Here is a 22,255-nt window from a genome sequence, read left to right as displayed (position 1 = left end):
GTACTAGGCAAAATTTCATGGCATTCATACAATGACATAAAATTCTGTCTTGCTCGGGCTTTTTTTAGAATAGGTCATGTGCATTAGAGGGTAACTGTTTACAGTGACATCTACCTAAATAGGATTAGAACAAGCTATTAAACTAAGACAACATGGAGAAGTTTACACCAAGAATGATGAAATTTTGAGGCAATATATTTGGAAAGCCTTTGCCAGAAATAGCTAGGCTAGCAGCTTAACTAAAACAAAACAATAAGTCCCACCAAAACGCTACCTGTATGTAGCCGCACTGGAGTGTAAATTATTTCCATTTGACAAACAGCTTTAGGCACAAACATGTGTTTCTGTCTTGATGAGTAAATGAAGAATAGCCATATATGATTCTGATGATTTTACTTCAAATTAAATATTTTTGTAAACTTACATTCTCTGGAATCAGAGCTCTTTCTGCCCTTGCAGCTTTTTCTTCTTTTTCTACTCATTTCTAAGAACCGAGGGTATCTGTGTTCCACTTTTCTGTGTGGGAGGGAAAACATTGGATAAAGAGAAAGCTTCTCTGGAATAATTTTGCTCTCTAACTCTCTCTGGCTTTCTAAATTGTCTTGTTTCCTGTGTAAGGACTGGTTATAATAAAAAATAGAAGAGTTCTAGTGTAGGAACTAATGTGTCTATTTCTTCTCTTGGTTATTTAGAAACAAATTCTGAAGGTTTCAAAATAATAGCTTAAAATCAATAACTAATGGTCTCAGCTCTGGGGCCTGAACCAATACTCTTCAGAGTCTGTGGAAGATTTGAGCAGTGTCTGACCTTTTACAGTCTATGATTTTATCTGATTCTGATTTTTAGAGATTAATACATTGTTTTATGCATTCATTTTAAATTCAATTTCATTTATACACATAATGAAATACTTTTAATAATTGTTTTCTTCTCTTGAGAAAATGTCAGACTTAATATAAGAGAATAAATGGCCTCTCCTAGGACTAATTGCATCATTGAGCTGCACGTTGAGCAAACCAAGACCAACCTTAGCCTCACAGTTTGGGTTGCCCCTTGAACCCAAACTGTCACCCAGGAGCTGAGCTTTGCATCCATGTCAGTCATTTTCTTGCAGCTGATCATTTAAGATTATCTCTCACTCAGGGGAGACGTTAAATTTATATTGCATTCAAGCAGAATAGCTTGAATTTACAACTGTAGGGCTTTATTTTTTTTTTACAGTGTTGAAATATAATGAAAATGGTTCACTTTCAAAATTAAGCCAATGTGTTAGAATTTGCTTCTGTTTATTTATTACAAATATTTTGTATTCTATTCAAAATTATCTTGAAAAACATAATTCATGTTTTTTGAAACAGGAAGTATTTGAACTGCTAATACATCATGGTCTTGAAATCAGTAGAGTTATGTTGGGAAAAAATCAACTTGTTGCAAGTGTTATTAGTCATAAGCATCTTTAGATGTTTATCAGAACATAAACCACATCATTGTGGAAAGAGCATGAGTGAATTTTTCAGGCTACAAACCTACCTAGTATAATGAGGATGTCTAAATTTTGTTATGAGCATTAGGATAAAGCATTTTAAGTAATTATGTTGACATTATAAGACTCATGTTACATGTCACTGTATGCAGTGATACATAGCTAGCCAAACAGCCGGGAAGTAATACTTTCAAGACACAGTCATTGACTTCTACTTCTGAAAAATTTTAATTTTTTGTGAGGCCAAATGACTGAATATGCCAGTGTTCTTATTCCTTCTCCTCTGTCTTTTTGGAAGACACTATAGGAAGACTGAGGCAGTCTTGTACTTATTTCACAGCAGACACTTCAGAATGTTTACACTGTCAGTCTTCAGGATGAAGCTATACCTCTGTTTTTTCCAGGAGTCTTCAGTCAAAGCTTGGCAGACTGCCAAACCTGCCAATTGAGCTCTGTTCTCACCAGGAAGAATGAACTTAAATACAAAGCTTTAAAGGACACAGAGGCAAGAGCTGGGACTGATACTTATCTGTAGTTTTGGATATGAGGCAGTGCCTATCAGTTCCAGACAAAAAATTAATATTTTCTTAAAGAGTTACATATGCAAGTATGCCAGGAGTATCAACCTCATATTTAGAGGTGCCATATGTAAGATCTGCAGATTGATGACATTAGGAACAACAGCCTAACACAGAACCGTAATGTGATTGTGATAGTTGAGGTTTCAGTTATAACTCATTAAGTTGCAACTGGGAAAATATTTTTACTTCTAGGAATTCTCTCAGTGCAACTTAAGGAACATGCTACACAACTCAATTCCTTCCCCTCCTCTTTCTCCTTTCCCTTTTTGACCTTCATGGTTGTGTTTCCAAACTACTTTCATTTGTTAAAACTACTTTTTGTCGTTCCCCAGGAATTCCATTTGCATGTTTCCACCCCCCCCCTATTCTAAGGCCATGAAATGGTTAATCTCAATATAGAAAATGTGATTTGTAATTGTTACTGTTAAAAATTGTTTTCAGATCAGCAACAGCTGCCTGTTTTACTTTAGTCTCTCTTTACATTTGGTGGTTAATTGTACAGCTGTATGCACCACAGATTATTCTTCAAACAAATTCTGAATTTTACTGAATGTTGAATGCAACACAAGGCCAGGGATATATTTAGTACATGAAGTATTTAAGGCCTAATTTTTAGGGAAGAATAATAGGCATGTCTGTAATCAGTTAGCAATGGATTTGAATTACGATGGCTTTGGGGATAAGGTTAGCATGGTCCAAGACAGATGGAAGAGTAAAAAAGTACCTAAAATGCGGAAAAAGGAAACACTGTAAGACAGATACTTGAACATTAAGGAGATAGAAAGCACTGTGGATCAGTTATAATAAAAATCATATTCATTTCAGTTTCTTCTCATAGATGAAATTTATGTTTTGCCAAGTTTTGTAATGGTAAAACATCACACGACTTTGCAGAAGAAATTCTAGGTCTGAGATGATCAGTAGTTTTACTGCTACTCAAACAGCATTTAGTGGCATGGGATACTCTGGAAGTTCTGAAGGTAGATAGTGTTGGGTCTGCATGACAGGATTTTAGGAAGTGATCTAGTACCTTCTAAAATTTAAAAGTCTGAGCAAGCTGCCATGAAACCATCAGTAGAAATAGCCAAAGGTCAGAGCTGTTTATAGAGGTAGGATTATAGATTTTGCCATGTTGTCAAAGGTGAGACTTAAGGTATAGGTTAACAGGATGATTAGGCTAATTTTTATTTATTTTTCTTTAGTAATTTCTGTAATTGGTAGTAAGTAGATCAAAATTATAATGATTGCACTGTTCATTTGTGATTAGGTCTTACCAGCTCAGGTGCTAATTCTATTATTTATATATTATTAATTTTTATTCTACCTTCAGTGTGTTAAAAGTGTTGGTATCTTAAATTTCAAGCGAACATTGAAAAGATAACTTTTCCTGTCTATGCTTCATTTCCATATGTTACTTTATCCTTTCTCCTCTAAAGTCTACCACAGCAGAAGAGGCACCAGTTCTTTGCTTTTCATTCATTTTATCCATGCATTGCCTTTGTCTATTCTTACTTTATTGGTCCTGCAGCTGAGCTGTGCTGACAGAATTAGGAATTTCATCACCTTCAATCCCAGTCACGAGTAGACCTCTTGACCTGAGTAAGAATTAGTTGTGTGCATCAGGACTGCAGGGTCAGACCCTGCATTAGGGACTATTTTGCCCACTGCTGGATGTGAGAGGAATACGAGTCCAATCAGCTTAGCTGGGAATAGAGGCACTCAGCTGCTCACTGGATGGAAGCCAATGTCCAGCGACATAGTTCTCTATGTGACAGGTTATTCTTACTACAAACAGCAGTGCTTGGGTGAGCTCAGAATAACATCATCTAATTTTGAGTAAACAATCACATTATAAATAAGGCTGTATTTATATCACACTATAAATACACTTAAAGCTCTGCCTAGAATGCATTAATTTGCACTGTTAATGACATCTGTAATACTATTTCTTTCGGGATAATGCAAGTGATGACAAATTCTGTGATAATAAAGGCAAAAAAATACTTCTCTAACATATGCCTTTGAGTTCATCTGTCTAGGCAGAAGAGTTGCCTCAAAAAATTCTGGTAAGGTAAAATTGAAAATACGGAAGTTATTTTATGTTTATATATTTATATAATGGAGATTTAATGTGAAAACGTGTTCTTAAGTTTTCTAAACAAGCATGTTCAGGGAACTTATACAGTACTGATGAGACAGGCAGAAAAGACAAAGTGAAAAAACAAAGGAAAACATGGTAAATGTATTTACTAATGTTGAATAGGAATGGTGTGATGACACAATACTTTTGCAAAATATTTAAAGCTCTCAATTTCCCTTCCTACAATTTCAGTATCCTATGTTATAGAAGGCATGGCTATAATTATATTCAGTGGCAGCTCACCGAATACCTCCCCACTGAATCCTGTACTGTAGAAGAATGATGTCACAGCATCCCAAAACAAACCTTTCTGAAACGAGAACCTTTTACTGCTCTTTCCTTCTGTTTTGTAACCAAATCAAACCCTTCTGTTTCCTTCCTCTGGATACAGAATCCTACTTTTTGTCCCCATTGCCCAGATGATCTTAACAATACTGAATTTACTAATTTACTTCCATTGCATGTCTGTATTTCTCAGTATTCTTCTATTCCTTACTTGCCTCTCTGAAGTACCTCCTACTGAAGTACCTTCTGGTTTGCCTTTTTATTGTTTCCACTAGCACATTTTTTAAATAACTTCTGAACACTCATTTTTGCAGTACTGTTGCCAAAAAATGTATTTTATGTCAAACACATACAAGATGTTTTATCAAAAATGTCTGAAAATACAGGTCTTTAAAACAGTTGTCTACAAAATTTCTATAAAAAAGGAAGCAGGCAGCCACTTATAGGGTGTGTAACAGTACCCTATAGCATTTTACAAAATTAATAAAAATGTGAATTATATGACTGTTAAGAATCAGCTTCCATTCAAACGGACCTCAGTAGATATTTGGCAGTATCCATTTCGCCCTGAGGATGGAGCATCCAAATGGAACACTTAGAAGAGCATGGGGCAGTGAGATCAATCTGCAACAGGTACTGTACTATTTCATGAAATGTGCTGCAGGACCTTTAATGAGCACACTGGATCGGGATCTTCCTTTTTCAGATCATGGAGATATCAAACACCAGTCAATATTTCTGCAGTTCTGATTGTCAAGGAATGTTACTGTCTAAGCAACTAAGAACACATCACACAAGCCATAAACTAGCATATTTAGGAAATCCAAATCCCATGTAATCAGATTTTGCATTATCTTTGACTTGTCTATAAGCAGCAAGGGACACCAGACAAAGTGTTAAATAGATTTCAACCAATCTTTTGAAAAGAAATACTAGGTATACTATTCTTGCCATTATGTTAAAGCTGTCTCCCTGAGGCAGGGTGCGCTCAGTAGCAGTCAGTCAAATGTCTTCAAGATTATTTTAAATGCATATTGAGAGTGCAAGTCCCAGTAAAGTCGTAGTGAAAAACAGTTCAGCCATCATGGGCTGTATATACACAAGTATTTCTGTCTTTTTAGGGAGAAGTCAAGTCATAGGTTTTGGCTCCTAAATTCTGCAAAATGGTATGTTAAACTAATTTCTTATAAAGCCTCTGCCTACTTACTAAGTAATCTTGCATTTAGTTAATTATTTTGAGCTTTTGCAACAAAAAAGACAAAATAATGTACTAATAAGGACATGCATTTATTTCAGATTTTGGAGATATTTAATTTCTGCATCTACATTTCTCATTCTTCCCCTCATTTAAAAATACGTCCTGCTTTACACTGCAGCAAACTAGTAGGTAGCCTCTGTGTTGTCCATACCGGATTCTGTGATGATTTTAACACAAGTACTATATAATGAATATTTCAACTTACTGATCAGATTTTTCCAGTAGTATCAGTTCATTGCAATCAATGTTCATGTATTTATTATCACATAAGTAAAAACATATTTGTAAATAAAGAACATAGTTTATTGTGCATTATATCTTTTTTATACTGCATAAAATAATTTTTTCTTCATCAAATGCTCTGAAAATATCTTTTAAGAAGTTCCTACATGCTAAAATGACAAGATACAGTCTCAGGAAGTAAATATCCATCTTAAAAATCTATAATTTAAGAAAACATTCTTATTTTCTCACTGTGAAAAAATCTGAAGAATGCTCATATTTTATAACGGTTATGATTAGTTATAACAATTAATATCTACAGAATACAACCTAGTAGGGTCTAATTTTAAAAAAAAAAGACATTTATACTTACCATTACTATGAGCCAATATTCATGTTCCTCAGACAGTTGCTTGCTACTATGGATGCTTTGTGAATAGTTTGCTTTTCTAAGCTCATGAAGGATGGGCTGTCTGTCTTGCTAAGGCTTAATAGGATAACAAGTTCAAATTTTTTTTTGCCTTGGACTTACCCACTTCTGTATTGTCAACCACAGCCAGCAGTGCTATGCTATATACACATATCCCTCAAATCACTCGGGCAACAAAGGACTACTCGTTATTTAACTCTTTACAGCTAAAGCAGATAATAACAACCAAACTTACCCAGGCATTACAAAATGTCAGCTTTGTCAATGAAAATTAAAAATAAAAGAGGAAGCAATGTCTTGATCCACTTCTTTTTCTATTTTTGTCTCTTAAGCTCAGAATCTGATTAGTATATTTAATTCCATGGAAGCGTCATGACTGGTCTACCTTTAATCAGCCTGTTGACATTCACCCCTTTTTCCTTCACATGTAGAATGCAAGGTAATCATTTACAAACTTGACAATATCACTACACAAAACATAATGTTCACGCTACACTATCAACACTGGAATGATTTTATTCTTCACATGTTTACACAAATCCAGTATAAAAAAGGTATTTTTATAGGGACCAATGCAAAGTTTGTAAAAAAATCACCAGTTACATACAATGTCATTACATTGCATGAGATTACAGCTTCACTAGAAGTAACAAATTTTTTTTGTGCTTAAACACCTAATTTATCTTTTTCTACTTTATTGTTACTATTTACATTCACTGTATTAACTTAGGGGCAAGAAGCAGCCTGCTTGCAAATCTGCTGTCCTTTGGATAAGGCAAGCTACCGAGATCTTACCAGATTTCAGTTAGGACCACTAAACTCTCCGTTTATTAATATAAGTATTGATTATGGCTACTTTGTTTGGAGTTTCACAGTTACAAGCTCATCCTAATAGCAACTCATCATAATTTCCTGCATGAAAAACTAATATGCAGATGGGTCTTGGACATGTACATTTAGTTGGCTCTAAGTGATAAACTGTTTATTTTTACACTACCTATATTTGCTCTCTGCTTTATCCTCCCTTTTCCAACTGCTTCTCATTCCTTTCTTGTTCATCTTTGTTAATGAGCAATCACCATAGTACCAGTCAGAATTTCCTCTCATTGCTTAGCTTCCGCCATTTTCCAATGTTCTCCTTTATTTGTATGAGCAACCTGCAACCAGGCTTCCTTCTGTCCAACAATTTTTTAAAAAAGATTAATGCCACTGATAACATGCAGTCCTGCTGGTAACTGTAGCCCATGACAGCTTTTCACAATTCCCCTTCTCTGTAAAACCAATTTTTAAGGGAAGCAGTGCATTGCTTCCTTCTCCTTTTCAGACCACTCAAGAGATAACCTGGTTGTCTTCATTTGTACACAGAGCTGAAAGAAGGGAGCAAATGAAGCAGTGTAATATGTCAAATGTTCCAAGTCTGTAAGAAATGCTTCTTGCTTTTAAGTTTGATATGTACTGCCTTACCAAAAAAAATCCCCAAAACTGCTGAGTATAGTGTGGCACTGGATGGGAAAAAGAGAACAAACAGGATTTTTAGAACAGTTTTCCGGATTCCCGTGTGGCAGGAATTCTGAAACAAATATGACATCATTCGCTGTTAAAAAAAAATGCAAACTACCCTGAGTAAACAAATCACCATATAATAGTAAGTTTGTATTTATCACTGTACTTCCTTTGGATCATTTGCATTTCTTTTTATATCACTGTGATGACTGCAGAATGACAGACTACAAACCATTACATAATGCCATTAGTAATAAAAATAATATACTTTTATTTTGAAATTATTAAGTTAACATTCTTTTCAAAACCTTGATAAATTAAGGCACAAGTCTGAACTATAGCATTAAGTACATGTAAGTAAATATTTTAATTCATGTAACGCTTTCCCAATCTTATACCTGCAGTTAATATACTTATTTCAAGTGTAAATTTCTTAATAGCAGTAACTATCTTAGCATCTCCACTTTCATAAAGAATTTTGTGCATATTTTGAGATGATACGTCTTGTTTTTCCTCCTCCATTACTCTACAGTTCCATTTTTAATCATCAGAGAATGACATGTCTCACTGCCTAGGGGCAGTTAAGTACATTATTATCTTATAAAATACTAATATTTAGGCTTTTGGAGATGGCTCTCCAACACCTTTGTGAAACCAGAGCATTGTGTTATACCTTTAAATTCAGGCTGGTATGCAATTGGGTAAGTACAGGCCAAATCAGAAGGGATTTCAATAAATGCTCTGTTTAGAGCATTAATGTAAATTAAGTTATTAATGTAAAAGATACCTAGTACCACATATTCACCATTTACATATGTTATTAGCTTAAAAATAACCATTGCTGGTGACACTTTCAGCACTGAATGCTGATTTTTGTGACAGGTGGAATTTAAAGAATGTAGAAAGGCAAAAATGAGAAAGAAGCAATTAAGATAAAATAGGAGGATGTAAACACAAAATTCAAACAGCAGGCAAAGTCAGACATCCCTCTTTGTAATGCTGTGACTCTTTCCAGTGGAGGAAGGACCAAATCAAACATTAAAAGTATAACAGCAAGAAGCATAATAATTTGATTCTTGGACAAAAAACCAGCCTGTGGACAACAAGGTACCAGTTCTAACTATTTGTTGCTTGCTTGTTTGGGATAATTGTTGTCCATTTCTAATTCAGCTCTGAAAACACCTACAAATGATCCTTTAGCTCAGAAACCTAAGGAAGGGCTCAAAAAATCATATGGTTGCACATTTACTAGATAAACAATTCTAGTTTATTCCTAATTTAGTATTCAACAGGAGAAGTAACTTATATCAATTATTTGATTATTTGATTATATTATTTGAACTAAAGATTAGCATTCATTCCAATCCAGTGTTTTATCAACTGGTGTGCAATAGCTCGACTCGGTGGTACAAAGAACGAACGCTGGTTTCCTTTGATGAGAACTTCCACGACCTGCAATAAAACCAGATTTATCTTTAGAAGAGAATATTATAAACCATATAGAATCTAACACTGTATTAATGCAGAAATTGCTTTCCTGTGACGATTCATCAGTCTACCATTACTATAGCTATTAAAGAGGCACTAACAGATTCCGCAAGACAGATGCAGAGAAAAATACACATTGTGTGAATTCTGTCATTTTTGAGCCCCAAAGGATACCTTCCTAACAGAACTGAGGAGACTGACTGCTATTATACTATTTAAGGGTTTTGTGAGGTTTTTTTATGGTAAGGACCACAAGATGGTGCTCTATACTGTAACATAAATACTTTTTTTTTTTATTTTTACATGTAGTACCAAAGGAGATGTGTTTTCTTGGTTTTCTCAAGCAGTTACAAGCAACATGGGATTACGCTTTTATTACAGTTCATTTCTGAAGTACATTTATTTCCAGCTCTACCTGCCTGTGACTAGCTGCATTCAGAACTGATATTCAATTAAAATAATGCTCCCAGTGTTGACAGAAATACGCTGAGATTGTAGAAGACAAACTCTGCCTTGAAGTTGACTTACAATCAAAACACTTGGAAATGCTAGGCAGAAGTCCATAGCTATCAGAGGTTTAGCTCCAAATTTGCCTGTGGGAAAACCTGTGAAGACTATGTTGTGTAAGCAATCTTTCCTTTTTCTACTCATGAACTGAAATCTTTCTGTGAAGGTCCTTTTTGCCTCTCTGTTATGTGACTGTATTTTAACTACTCAGGGAAGATAAGTGTAGCACTTCGTATTAATGCATAGTAAACTGCATTCAATAGCAGAGTATTGAAATAGCACTGCGTGGAAAAAGATGTTCAAACTAACTAATTCTCAGAGTTCTCACCTTAACCTCCCCCCTCTGAGCAAATCTGCTAGCATGCTCATTTGGATAAACTCTCATGATGAATGCTACTAAATGCTCCTTCTGCCAAAACAAAAAGCACAGGCTTGCTAAGGAAGTGGGTTAAAATAAGAGTAACTTGGGTATCTCCCAAAAGGGAAAGGTGAACAGCTAACTGGCAAAAATGTCATAAAGTGGGCTTGCTAGTGAGTCAGATATTCCTGTGAATATTTGCCTTTCTCTGGTTGTATGTAATCTACAACCACAATATAATGCTGTAGTATGATAAAACGGATAGTAGATATGCTCATTCAACTTGCTGGAAAAAAAGAAGTATCTGTTGTATGCCAGAACCAATACAGTCACAGACTAATCAATAGAAGAAGGAAATTAAATTGAACTTTACCTGTTCTCTAGTGAACCAGCGGGCATCCTCTATTTCGTTCTTGTCAACTTTAATTTCCGTGGACACTGCCACAGCCAAGCAGCCAATCATTAGGGATGAGGGCATTGGCCATGGCTGACAAGAGACGTACTGAACGTGGCCAACTTTGACTCCAGCCTCCTCTTCCACTTCTCTCCGAACGGCATCTTCTATTGTTTCACCTAATCAGAAAGGGCAAAGAACAAGCAGTTGATGAAAATACTCCAAGCAACAATCACATCCTGTGCTTTGAACTGACTCCAAGGATTTGAAACTGCCCAAGGCAATTATCTATAAAGATCTAGTTCAGGGCACAGATCTCAAGCACAAGATACAGAAGTCTAGTAAGGCAAAACCAGACGCCAAATCAAAATGGAACTTTGAAAATAAACTGTAATTAATTTCCACATCATAATATTTGTTTCCTGAATTAATAATTTATTCTACACACAAACAATTATTACCACAACTAAAATGTCAAAAATTGAGTAGGAAGTACTCAATTATTCCTTTAATTACTCTTGAAATGCTGATCTGTTAATTTATAAATAGTGTTCTGTAAGTTTTTGGATTTTCAATATGATTGTCACAGCATGTACTGCAAGTTGAAACATCAACTAGTTGTAATGAATAGCAAGAAGACTTAGAAGACTTGCTCTCATTTCTGCATTGTATGCTTCACTTTGCCTGATTCATTCTTCACTGTCTTAATGCATGGACAATACTGCAAACTTAAAACTTCAGTGGAAAGCTTTGCATCCATATTCACAGAAAACTGCTAGATGTGTATGTGGAATGTTGATGGTCACATCATACGCACATAGGTACTGTGTTGTAACCACTGATTACAGGTTCATTAAAGGAGACAGTCCACGCACCAGAGACAGAGGTCTTAGTTTAGTTATGTTCAGCTGATTAGAGTAGCTGATTTTATCATTGGCTACTCTTAAATTTCACTTTATATAGACTTGAATTCAGTATCAGAAAATAATCAGGCCAGCAGAGGAAGGAAAGGAGTGAAGAAATAAATATCTTTTTTCCAATGATACCTGAATCAACTTATTCATGCTGTCACAGTATGTCAACCTGTACACATTTACCGAATACAGTTATTCACTTCCCAATATAAGAATGTTTTACAAATTGTTCTGTAGATACTAATAATTGTAACTAATTCCAACTATTATGCTTAACACTCAAGCAAAATATTTCTTTACTTTTCTTTTAAAATTATGTAATTTCTACTTAGCTTCCATATAATAAATCAGGGCCTAAACATGTAAGCATATCCTTAACTTTATGTTAACCTTAAGTTACACTTTAACTCTTATTTTTTCTATGCTAAAATCCTTTGCAAAGTATCACCAAACAAAGGGCCGTATAAGTGTTTTTAATTTTTTTTTCCACTTGAATATGTGATTTAAGACTGCATGATAAGAAAAGAATTTGAAGTTTTTATTTACTCATGTTGCTTGTTGCCTTATAAATCAGCTGCTGCAAAGTACAGAATAAGCATATTTATTATAACAACTCATCTAACAGGAAACAAAAACATTAATTTAACATAACATGAAATATATTTCTGTGTAATTGTAAACATACAATACTGTTACGTGACAAAAAAATAATTGGTAAGGGAAATTACTTACCAGGTTCTACAAATCCAGCAAGGCAGGTGAACATACCGGGAGGAAACCTCTTCTGCCTACCTAAAAGGCAGTGGTTCCCATCCGGATGGATGACTTGCATTATCACAACAGGATCTGTAAGGGACATGAAGGGAATATATTTCAACATTTGAGGGACTTAAAAGCAGGAATAAATTTCATCCTATTCAATACTAATGTAAAGATACATAAGATATCCTTAAACGGTTGAAATCATAATTGTGCACATGCCCAGAGCAAGCTGTTATTTTATTTAACTTTGGAATTTTTCTCCCCGCAAGATATCTGTTTACTTTGTTTTGCAACATACATGCTTAGTAAAAGCAGTTTACTAACCAATGTTTGAAATGCAGAACAGAAATTACCTGAAACCAAAGCCTGTTTGGTTACAAACAATCTGTTAAGAGTATCAAGCAATACTAACCTAGCTAAGCACAGAGCACACAGCAATAGTTTCTGCACAAACCCATTTACTGTCACCTCCTGTATACCCACAGAGGTCTGAAGAATGTACTTTTGACCGAATACTAAAGAAGAACCAGATACTCTAGCAACAATGCAAACACTGACTAAGCTTTCCACCTTTGACTTTGTTTACTCTTTGCTATCACCCTCTTCTGTGATGTTGCACTTTTACCTACTTTCTCACTTCTGGTCACTGTATCTATCTTTTTCTTTCTAGCTTAGTATTTTCTCCCATTGGTATTATGGACCCTGTTGATTTGTGATATTTTCCCCTTTTTTATTGTTATCTAGCTTTTAAGTATTTCAGTGTTTTGTTTTGTTTTTTTTTTTTAATCTACCTCTCTATATTTTTTCTCTTGCTGTTGTTTTTCAAGTAGTTTTTTTTTTTTTTTTCCCAAAACACTAATATTTTCTCTGTATGAAAAGGCTTGCTTCAGCACAATAATTTTAAAGATTGTTGTCCTGCTCAAAGTTATCTGCCACATGGCACAATACAGAATATGAAGTGTTGCTGTCTGAATACTACCTTGAGAGAAAGGCCTCATTAGCAGACGCAGGTTAATCAGCCTTTCCCATATAATCCCATTCTTTCTCTAAGTTTGTTGTGCTAGAGACTGTAAAGAAACAGCCACTAAATATTTTAGCAAGCTTCACTACAGTCTACAAGTCAGAAGAATATGACAGAACTGACTGCTAAAAAGATACATCTAGGGCATGTAAGAAGATATGGAATTCAGAAGTACAACATATGCACAATATCCAAAACTACAACTGCAGAAGAGAGGACAAGGTAGAACAATGAAAGGTGATCAAAGTGTCACCAAATAATCCATAAAAAAAAAAGGTAAGTTTTTTTCCATCCTGTTTCCCCATCAATAACATAATACACGTCCTTTGCAACACATGAACAAAAGAAGATATGACGTAGAAGGGAATAACAGAGACAGGAAGACTGTCTATAAAAGCTTATATTCTTAGTAGAAATAGGCCTGGCAATTTGTGACTGACAATGAATAGTGTAAGCCAGTGATGATGGCTAATAGCATCCAAGTGGCACTGCAGAAAAATGAGCACTATGTCAGAACTCTGATACAGGGCCAAATTTGATACAGAGCTACTTCAAGCTCAGAGGGCTTGCAGAAGGTGAGAAAAAAATATGCAGGTGGGGAAAAAAAAAGTAAATTGTGACCCTTTGTACTGTTAATATCTCATTTATGTTGTTGGAATTCCTAATTTATATTACTTTTTGCAATAACGACTGGTATTTTCCCAGCAATTCTGTGTCACAGACTACTGCACCAAAGAGAAGTCTGAACTACTTAATCGTAAATGGAGCTGAGACATACATACTCTGGGGAGAAACCAGTATGTAAGACCTGGGACAGAAGTGAGCAGCTGAAATAATTAGAAATAAATTGATATACAGGTATATAATAATACAAACAAGCCACTTATGAGCAATTATTCTAAAATATTCTCACCAACTCTTGGATATGATGTGTTGTGAACTCCTTGGAGACTGGGACAATCTTCTTTTAAGCAAGTTTTCTTGTAACCCCCTTCTTCAGTCTTGGTTGTACTCCCACATGTTGGGCAGAATTGGTAACGGTCATGCCATGCTAGAACAGACCTAGCCTGGGCTACTACTCCTTTAAAAAGATACATTGAAAATTCAAAAAATCAAATACTAATTCATGTAATTCATGTGAGCTTTTAACAGTATGGAAGAAGCAAATAGTAAAGGTTTTAACATAAAAGTCAAAGAAAGACTGTGGCTTGAATCACAGTCTGCTACAAGAAAAGTTGAGCAATATGAGTTATGCAGATCTTTTTCTTTGCAGCAGAGCTCATGCAATTGAACACAGTACCCTACAGCTACGAACAATCTATGCATTCAGAAACAAATTCATCTGGATCAATATACCCTACTTGTCACAAAAGTTACTCTGTCTGGGCAAAGTGTCAGAATTATGTATCATATCTTTTCCAGAGGACATTTTAGGGCTACTACAGGTATTGACATAATAACGCATTGTTCCATTTAAACTTGAGGTGCAAGTCAAGCTTGTCCTGTAGCAAAACTGCTACAACAGCAGTTGTTAGCTGCATGTCCATAATAACACTCATTCACTTTGGTATCCTCACTTTTCAACACTTCCTTCTCAGATGAGTATTCAACACACTCTTATTAAAGATGTAAATCTCATTTCTTATAATGAAAACTCAGTAATTACAGTTTTTTTCCTTCTTTTTGGAACATTAATGTGCATGCATGAACATTTAAATAGTACTGTTTAAAAAAAAAGATGATCAATAGGCTTTACAGACTAATATTGCCACTGCAGAAGTTAGCCCTTTGCAACAGGACACGTTTTTACATATAAAACTCTTAACAAAATCACTAACTGGCTTTTAAAATCAAAATATTTCTAAAGCCACTGAAAATACCCAATTCCTTTGCAGTGGTTTGTCCTTGCATTGTACCTCACTGAAACCTAAACCTTCAAATCACACATTTGGTACGTGCTGCATTTCATGCATCTTACCAGCTTCTTTTTCAGGTAGCTGCAGCAGTGCTGGCATTGGTGGGTGAAGAAAGTAACAGTCCTCATGCTTCTGTTTAAATTTCTCGGCAGAAGTAGAATCTATGCTAAGAGCAAACCAAGCAACTAACCCGTCCTCTTCATCTTCTTGCAGAACCCTCCCATTGCAAGCAGCTGCCAGGTTCTGAAGAAGTTCAACTCCAAGAAAAATCAAGGTACACTCTTCAGTTTTGTTCAGGCACTGCTCCACATCCTTGTGGTACAGCCTGCAAAGCTTTACTTCTGGCTGCTGGGAACTATCTATTCCCCCACCCAAAGTAACTAGGGGACTTAGATTTGAGAAGAGGATGTATACTGTAGTTGGATGGCTTTGTTTTTTAGTCAGCCACTTGGAATCTGTTCTTTTATCACTCCTTCTGTCCAGAAGTGTCATGCCAAAATAATTTTCATATTCTTTCACATCATTTGACAAAAAACTAGGTTTCTGATCACCCTTGACATTAGCCAACAAATTAGCTATGTGTTTGTACCCCCAAAATTTTGCAATGTCCAGAGCTGTCTGCCTTGATTTATTAATGATGGATCTGTCACACCTAAAAAACCAGAAAAGAACTGTGGTTACCAGGGTAAATATGTTCAGGAAGAGTCCTGGTGCTGTGTTATTCTTACTTACACCATATCTGATACTACTAAGGTGCAAGAACTTCTAGACACTGTCTGTACTGGGGCACTCTTTATTTTAGCACATAATGCTAAATATTTAGCATTATGGTAATGAAAAGTAATTGTACTTAATTTTCTTTTGCTAAGGCCAGATTTCTCATTTTTGTTGATCCACTCCATATTATTATTCACTGAGCTTCATGCAGTACTACAACAGCAATGGGTTAATTAAAATCCCACACATGAGGAAAAAAAAAAGGTCAAGATAGAACTTTGAAAGTCAGGCTATGGGTCTGTTCCTCACAACCAGTAACAAAAATGAAAAATAAAACATTTATAAAAGTTTAACAAGCATTACTTTCTAGGAGCTACTCAAATTAGCATTAAACATTTACAATAAAATATTTTATTGAGGTCACTTTGTTCAGCTGGAGAAGAGAAGACTGAGGGGAGATCTCACTGGAGTCTACAACTTCCTCATGAGGGGAAGTGGAGGGGCAGGCACTGATTTGTTCTCTCTGGTGAACAGGACCTGAGAAAATGGCATGAAGCTGAGTCATGGGGGTTTAAGTTAGATGTTAGGAAACTCAGAGGGTGGTTGGACACTGAACAGAGTCACCAGGGAAGTCGTCACAGCACCAAGCCTGTCTGAGTTCAAAATGTGTTTGGACAACACCTTCAGGCATATGGTGAGGTTCTTGGGGTATCCTATGCAGGGTCAGGAGTTGATCCTTGTGGGTCCCTTTCAACTCAGGATATTGTATGCTTCCATGATTTACCGTAAAATTATAATCAAGAGTACAGCCCCTACTTAATGACAAAAGTAGCACCATTACAGCAGCGGCGCTGATCCCTGTAAGGATCTTTCTGTTACCTAAAAGTCTGTAAAATGACACAGATGAGGAAACACTGCCTTGTGATATATATTTGAATATTAAATCCCAAAAGAAACCCAAACCTGAAATAGATTGGGTTTGATTGGGAAATCAACATAACACACTTTAATTTTTTACCAATCTTAACTCAAATGTGTAAATAAAACAGAAATGTCAAAATTATGCAGTAGAACAGGGCCAAATTCATCATTTTTTAAAAACACAAAATGCCAGTATAATAATGTTGCTGATACACAAGTAACTGTCCCACAGGCAAGACCATTTTGAGATTTTAGTTTAACTTCAGTAGGCTTTGAGGGAATTTGGTATAGTTCAGAAAAGGATTCAAAATTTAATTTACAAAGTTTTTTTGTGCTAAAGAAACTACTACTGCTCATCCATCCTTAAAGACATGGTTTCCTTTAGGCAAAATAATGCTTATTTTCCTACTTAATTTCCTATCTCTCAGTCAACTGAATTTTGTTCTGATTTGTATTCCCCCTTCTATCTGCTCAGGTATGTGAAGATCGTGATCAGGCTGTTCTTCAGTGTCCACAACAGTGACCTGAACTCTTTAGACTACCAAGATCTTTTTTTCCAGTCTGCAAACATTTCCTGTAGCTTTCCTCAAACATGGACAAACACAGGTGCATCAGGCAGCTCAGTGGAGGTGATTGTGCTTCTCTACTCTTTGCTGGTGCGGCCTCACATGAAGTACTGCGTGCAGTTTTGGGCACCACAACATAAGAAGGATCTAACGCTTATTGGAGTGTGTTCAAACTAGGGCCATGAAGTTGATGAAGGGTCTAGAGGGGAAGCTTGTTCAATCTAGAAAAGAGGAGATCGAGGCGAGACCTCACCTTGGTCTGCAGCTTCCTCACGAGGGGAAGGGCAGGCAGTGATCTCTTGTCTCTGGTGATCAGTGACAAGACCCGAGGGAACGGGCTCAAGTTGTGTCAGGAAAGGTTTAGGTTGGATACCAGGTAAAGATTCTTAACCCAGAGGGTAGCTGGACTCTGAAAAAGGCTCCCCAGGGAAGTGCCTAAGCCTGACAGAGTTCAAGAAGCGTTTGGACAATGTTCTCAGGCACATGGTGTGATCCCTGGGTTGTCCTATGGAGAGCCAGGAGTTGGACTTTGATGATCCTTGTGGGTTCCTTCCAACACAGCACATTCTGTGATTCTACAATTCTATGATAAAATTCTATGATGGGCTTTCCAGGATTATTCTCTGTAATGTTATGAAATATTACTTTCATAGACATTCATGCTTATATAACCAGCAATTTTATTTGTTAAAATAATTATTATGACTAAGCGTTAATTGAAACAAGACCAATGAGGCCACAGCACCATCTCAGGAACTATACTCAATTGCCTAAGAGAACAACCCTGAGAAGAGCATTTGAAAGTGACATTCACTTTTTTTACAGTAAGCATAACTTAAAAAATTGTTATCCTATTTACCAGGTGGTAAATTCCCCCAAATCCCAGAATATTCCTCAAAACACAAAATCTGTCACCAAGATATTCCTCTACACACTGGAATGTACTGATTCCAGTATAAACTACTGGTTCATCTAATGCTTCATGCTGAGATTCAGCAGAAGCCACAGGATTTGGGTAAGACTGAAAAAAATAAGAAAAAAGGGTGGCATGATGACTGGAGGCTGTGGAATGCTATGCCTGAAGGTACTCACAACTACAGAATGAACTAATCTTGGTTGGTTGTGTAATTAGGAGTGCAGAAAGGAACCACATTAATCAAACAGGCTTGATTAATGTAGAGCTCAGCTGAATCACATCTGACTCTAACCCTTCATTTTGAGATGAATTTTCTTTGGAGTCTCAAGAAGAACACTGAAGCACTCTTTGCATCTTTGGGTGTCTTGAAACACAAGAACTACAACAGATGACTACAAAATAGCAAGTTTTTGACAAGCAATGAAAACGCTTGGTGTCATACCAACTTAAGAAAGTAAAAATGACATGTCAAGCAAGAAGGAGAATGTGTATTGTCCAAATGCTAAGATACAACTAAAATTTATCAACTGGTAACTTTGTAAAGGTGTGTCTGTCACGTCTGACTTAAGAGCCAGTATGTCAACAAAAATTCTGCACTATAACATAAATGTAAGTGGATTACAAATAAAGTTTAGAGAAAAAATCTAAATGGAACAATCAAACACACCAAATTTATATTCAGTATAGTGGTTGGAATGGGATGCAAAGTTTGTTCTATTCTGTTGGCCTCTGAGAGGAGTGATATCTTAGAAGATCAAAAGAATAATTTTAGAGATGCTCATAACTTTTAGAGTTTCTTAGCAACTATGGAAAGAATCCAGTTACAGACTGACACAGAGTACACTTTCCTGAGTTTTAACCATGAAAATTCTGCCACTATCCATCAGTAAACTTACTTTTCTGAAATAAAATTGAAATGAGCAAAAAGGGATGAAAATTAGAGCTCTTGAATGGGGTCTATTAAGCAGCTTACCCTTGTTCAAGAAGAACCCGCACAACCTCGAGGTGTCCATTCCTGGCACCGAACATGAGGGCTGTCCAGCCATTCCCTGCAGCTGCGTTGACAAGTGACGGGGAGCGACTGAGCAGTGCTTTCAGTCTGGCTGCATCTCCCACGGCAGCAAAGTTGTGCAGCTGAGAAATCATGTCCTGGCTGAGGTTCTTCTCAAAGTCTGTCATTGTGTCAACTAAAAAAGGCCGGAGAATATACTCACTGTTATTAAAAGGATTTAAGTAAAAGAATTAATGCTGTACAGACCACCCATATTATCACAAAAAAATACTGACACAACAGTCAAATTCTTGTCATTACTGTAAACAGTGTTATTCCAAAACAAATCTCCGAATACAGTGAAATTTACCTCAACAATCAAAATCAGTTCTAAAGAGGCTTAAAGGACAGGAAAATTTCTCCACGAAAATGAAGCTGCTTTGAAAGTGAAAAACATGTTGTTTCTCGACCGAGCACGCACAAATACACACATAAACACACGCACCCACTGCTGCTGCGACAAGCAGCGACAGCTTCCATTTCCTCAGCGCCCGCTCCACGCCGTTCCCAAGGAAACGGACCTGCCACCGCCTCCGCCACCCGACCCTCAGCGACCCCGCGTCCCCCCGGCCCCACAGCGGGGCCCGTTACCGTGAGGCCTCCGCGGGCTCCAACCGCGCCTCCACCGTCCTGGGGCCCGCCCCGCCCCGCCGAGCCCGGCGGCGCTGCGGGGGAAGCACCGCCCTGTACGAGGGCTGAGCCTGGGGCTGAGCTGGGCCTAACCTGGGACAGAGCCTGAGGCTGAGCTGGGCCTAACCTGGGACAGAGCCTGAGGCTGCAGCGCCTGGGTTTTGGGGCGGCCGCAGGGCTTGGCTGGCGCCGTGTTCCCGCGGGGGAATCGCCAGCCGCTCCCTCGGAGTTCAAGGACAAACAGCCATTTTGTCTGCTGGACAGGGATGTCGTAGGGGAGCGGTCGGGCTGATTTTTTGGCATTGCTTCGTAGCAGAAGGAGAATGTAGGTGGCAGTAGGTTGTGCAAGTCCTTGTGAGAGCAGTGGAGCGAATGAGATATGGCAGGGGAGAGGAGTTAGCAGGGAAATCGAAATGATGTAATGAGCCAGGAGGCAGTTTCATGATCAGTGTGTCCTGTCAGCCGTAGAAAAGCATGGGAAAACCAAGGCTATACCAGTCTTGTAAAAATGAACATGGGACTGTTGTTCCAGTGCATTTGCATCTGGAAAGTACTTAAAAAAACCAAAACCAACCAAAGGGTAGTTTTTGAAAAGTCAAACTGTCACACTGAACAGCAAAATCCCGCAAAACAACCTGAAGTTATTCCAGTCAGTTAAGGCTGGAATACAAAGGTTAAGGTAAATCCAGTTCTTCCATCAGTATTACATTCTCAGGTTTGCCACTTGAGTTTGTATTAGACATGAATAACTAACTCATAAAAATCGTTGTTTAATGTTTTATTTAAAAAATATTCACTATTGTTTTGAAATAATGACATGATTGCTCAATACCTTGTTTTTAAATGCAGCTCTCAAAAGGGTTGAGTCCATCAAGTTTGGAGCTGTAGCTTGATATACACACGCATATATTTAAAAAGTATGTATCTGTATATAATATCTATATAACCTATTACCCAATGGCAATGTCATTTTTGAATCATGAGGAGTATTGCAGAAGGCTAGTAATGCATAATAAGGAATATATAATATATAATAAAGCATTTCTCTTCTTGCTTATAGGAGGGTACATTCTCTGTGTCCTGACATCATGTTAGCAGTTCCCAACTTGCATGAATTTAAGTACCTTTGGTGGAATTTGCGCTATCTCCCAGTGCATCCTTGCAAAAACAACTTAGTACCCCTTGTTTTAAATATCAGCAACTATATAATAAATTGAATGGGAATTTTAAATGATTGTAACATACCAACTAGTGAGTTTGCAGATGTTATTATTTTATTAGTTATTTTTCTGGATAAAATGTTAGAAATTCTTGTGAATATATGGAACTCTATTGAATCACTGAGCTGAATTTTCTGAGAGCAATTTAATGTTTCTTTAGAATTAAAATAGGCAATTGTAACTTGCTTTAAAAGCTGTTTTTTTTCCTTTGGTGTATTCAAGATCTAAGTAAAGCTTACTCAGAAAGTCCAAGTGGTGCTGAACTTGGCTGTGCCATAGTTCTTGAATTTTGTAGTAAATAAAGCCTGTTACTAGCCAGTATTTATTTGACTTGACTGTGTTAGCTCTTTAGTAGTGGGAAACATGGTTGAAAGTTGTATTTGTAAGGCTTCAGGAGTCTCAGTGAGGTTGCCAGTGTGAGAATGGAAATGGAAGATGCTCCACTAATTTACTCTGATCCTGAAAGAGGCTCTGGTGGCTCCATATTGATAGTGACTAATGACAGACTTTTCAAAATGCTTGCTGATTACTGCAGACAACAGTCAAGGAGTAATATCTGAATGCCCTGATGCCCTATTCATTTTGTGCTGGAGCATTTAGAAAAAAATTGCATGTGCTGTAAAGAATGTACCTAAGTGCCATTGGAAGCACTGCAGTGTGTGGACATAACAAGAGTTGGAGTGTCTGCAAAAAGTGATACAACAGTGCTCCTGTCTGATTCAAGGTACCTTTTAAATATTTTTATTTGAGTTAATAAACTGTGCTGAGGGAGCTATATGAAAAAGATCTCGGTAACTCTCAGTTACTTAGGTTAATAGATTTATTAAAAATAATGTAAAATTAATTATTTTATGTTTAATTATATAGATTTGTTAGAAAATCTGGATTGGTCCCATTTTAGTGTTGGGTTTAGATTACACACAAGAATTATCTATTTTAATGCTTTTTAGATTCAGTAAACAGTAACAATAT

General features: G+C 36.7%; 1 protein-coding gene and 1 long non-coding RNA gene across 7 annotated transcripts in view; one reads left to right on the top strand and one right to left on the bottom strand.

The window, feature by feature from the left end:
• Nucleotides 1-6,883: 6,883 nt before the first annotated feature.
• NUDT12 (nudix hydrolase 12) lies at nucleotides 6,884-20,353 on the bottom strand. Of its 4 annotated transcripts, none has more exons than XM_039383660.1 (7): nucleotides 20,191-20,353; nucleotides 19,356-19,569; nucleotides 15,325-15,914; nucleotides 14,260-14,427; nucleotides 12,296-12,409; nucleotides 10,629-10,828; nucleotides 6,884-9,354 (listed from the first exon to the last, which is right to left on the bottom strand). In XM_039383660.1, the coding sequence occupies exons 2-7, from the start codon at nucleotides 19,559-19,561 to the stop codon at nucleotides 9,244-9,246; spliced, it is 1,389 nt and encodes a 462-aa protein (XP_039239594.1). In that variant the 5' UTR covers nucleotides 19,562-19,569; nucleotides 20,191-20,353; the 3' UTR covers nucleotides 6,884-9,243. The 4 variants fall into 4 exon arrangements, with proteins under 4 accessions (XP_039239594.1, XP_027587696.2, XP_039239593.1 ...); XM_027731895.2 differs by lacking the exon at nucleotides 20,191-20,353 and adding an exon at nucleotides 20,025-20,122; XM_039383659.1 differs by lacking the exon at nucleotides 20,191-20,353 and adding an exon at nucleotides 19,879-19,999.
• The window catches only part of LOC113993601, a 52,499-nt gene continuing 50,273 nt past the window's right edge, over nucleotides 20,030-22,255 (top strand). For all 3 annotated transcript variants that reach the window (XR_005564431.1, XR_003542705.2, XR_003542703.2), the window contains exon 1: nucleotides 20,030-20,388. This is a non-coding gene — a long non-coding RNA (uncharacterized LOC113993601). The remainder of the gene's footprint in view (nucleotides 20,389-22,255) is intronic.

Source organism: Pipra filicauda, unplaced genomic scaffold (assembly GCF_003945595.2).
Source record: "Pipra filicauda isolate LSUMZ 115617 unplaced genomic scaffold, ASM394559v2 scaffold31_size4109673_pilon, whole genome shotgun sequence".
In the NCBI taxonomy this organism is placed as follows: Eukaryota; Metazoa; Chordata; class Aves; order Passeriformes; family Pipridae; genus Pipra; species Pipra filicauda.
This window is presented reverse-complemented; position numbering and strand designations above follow the sequence as displayed.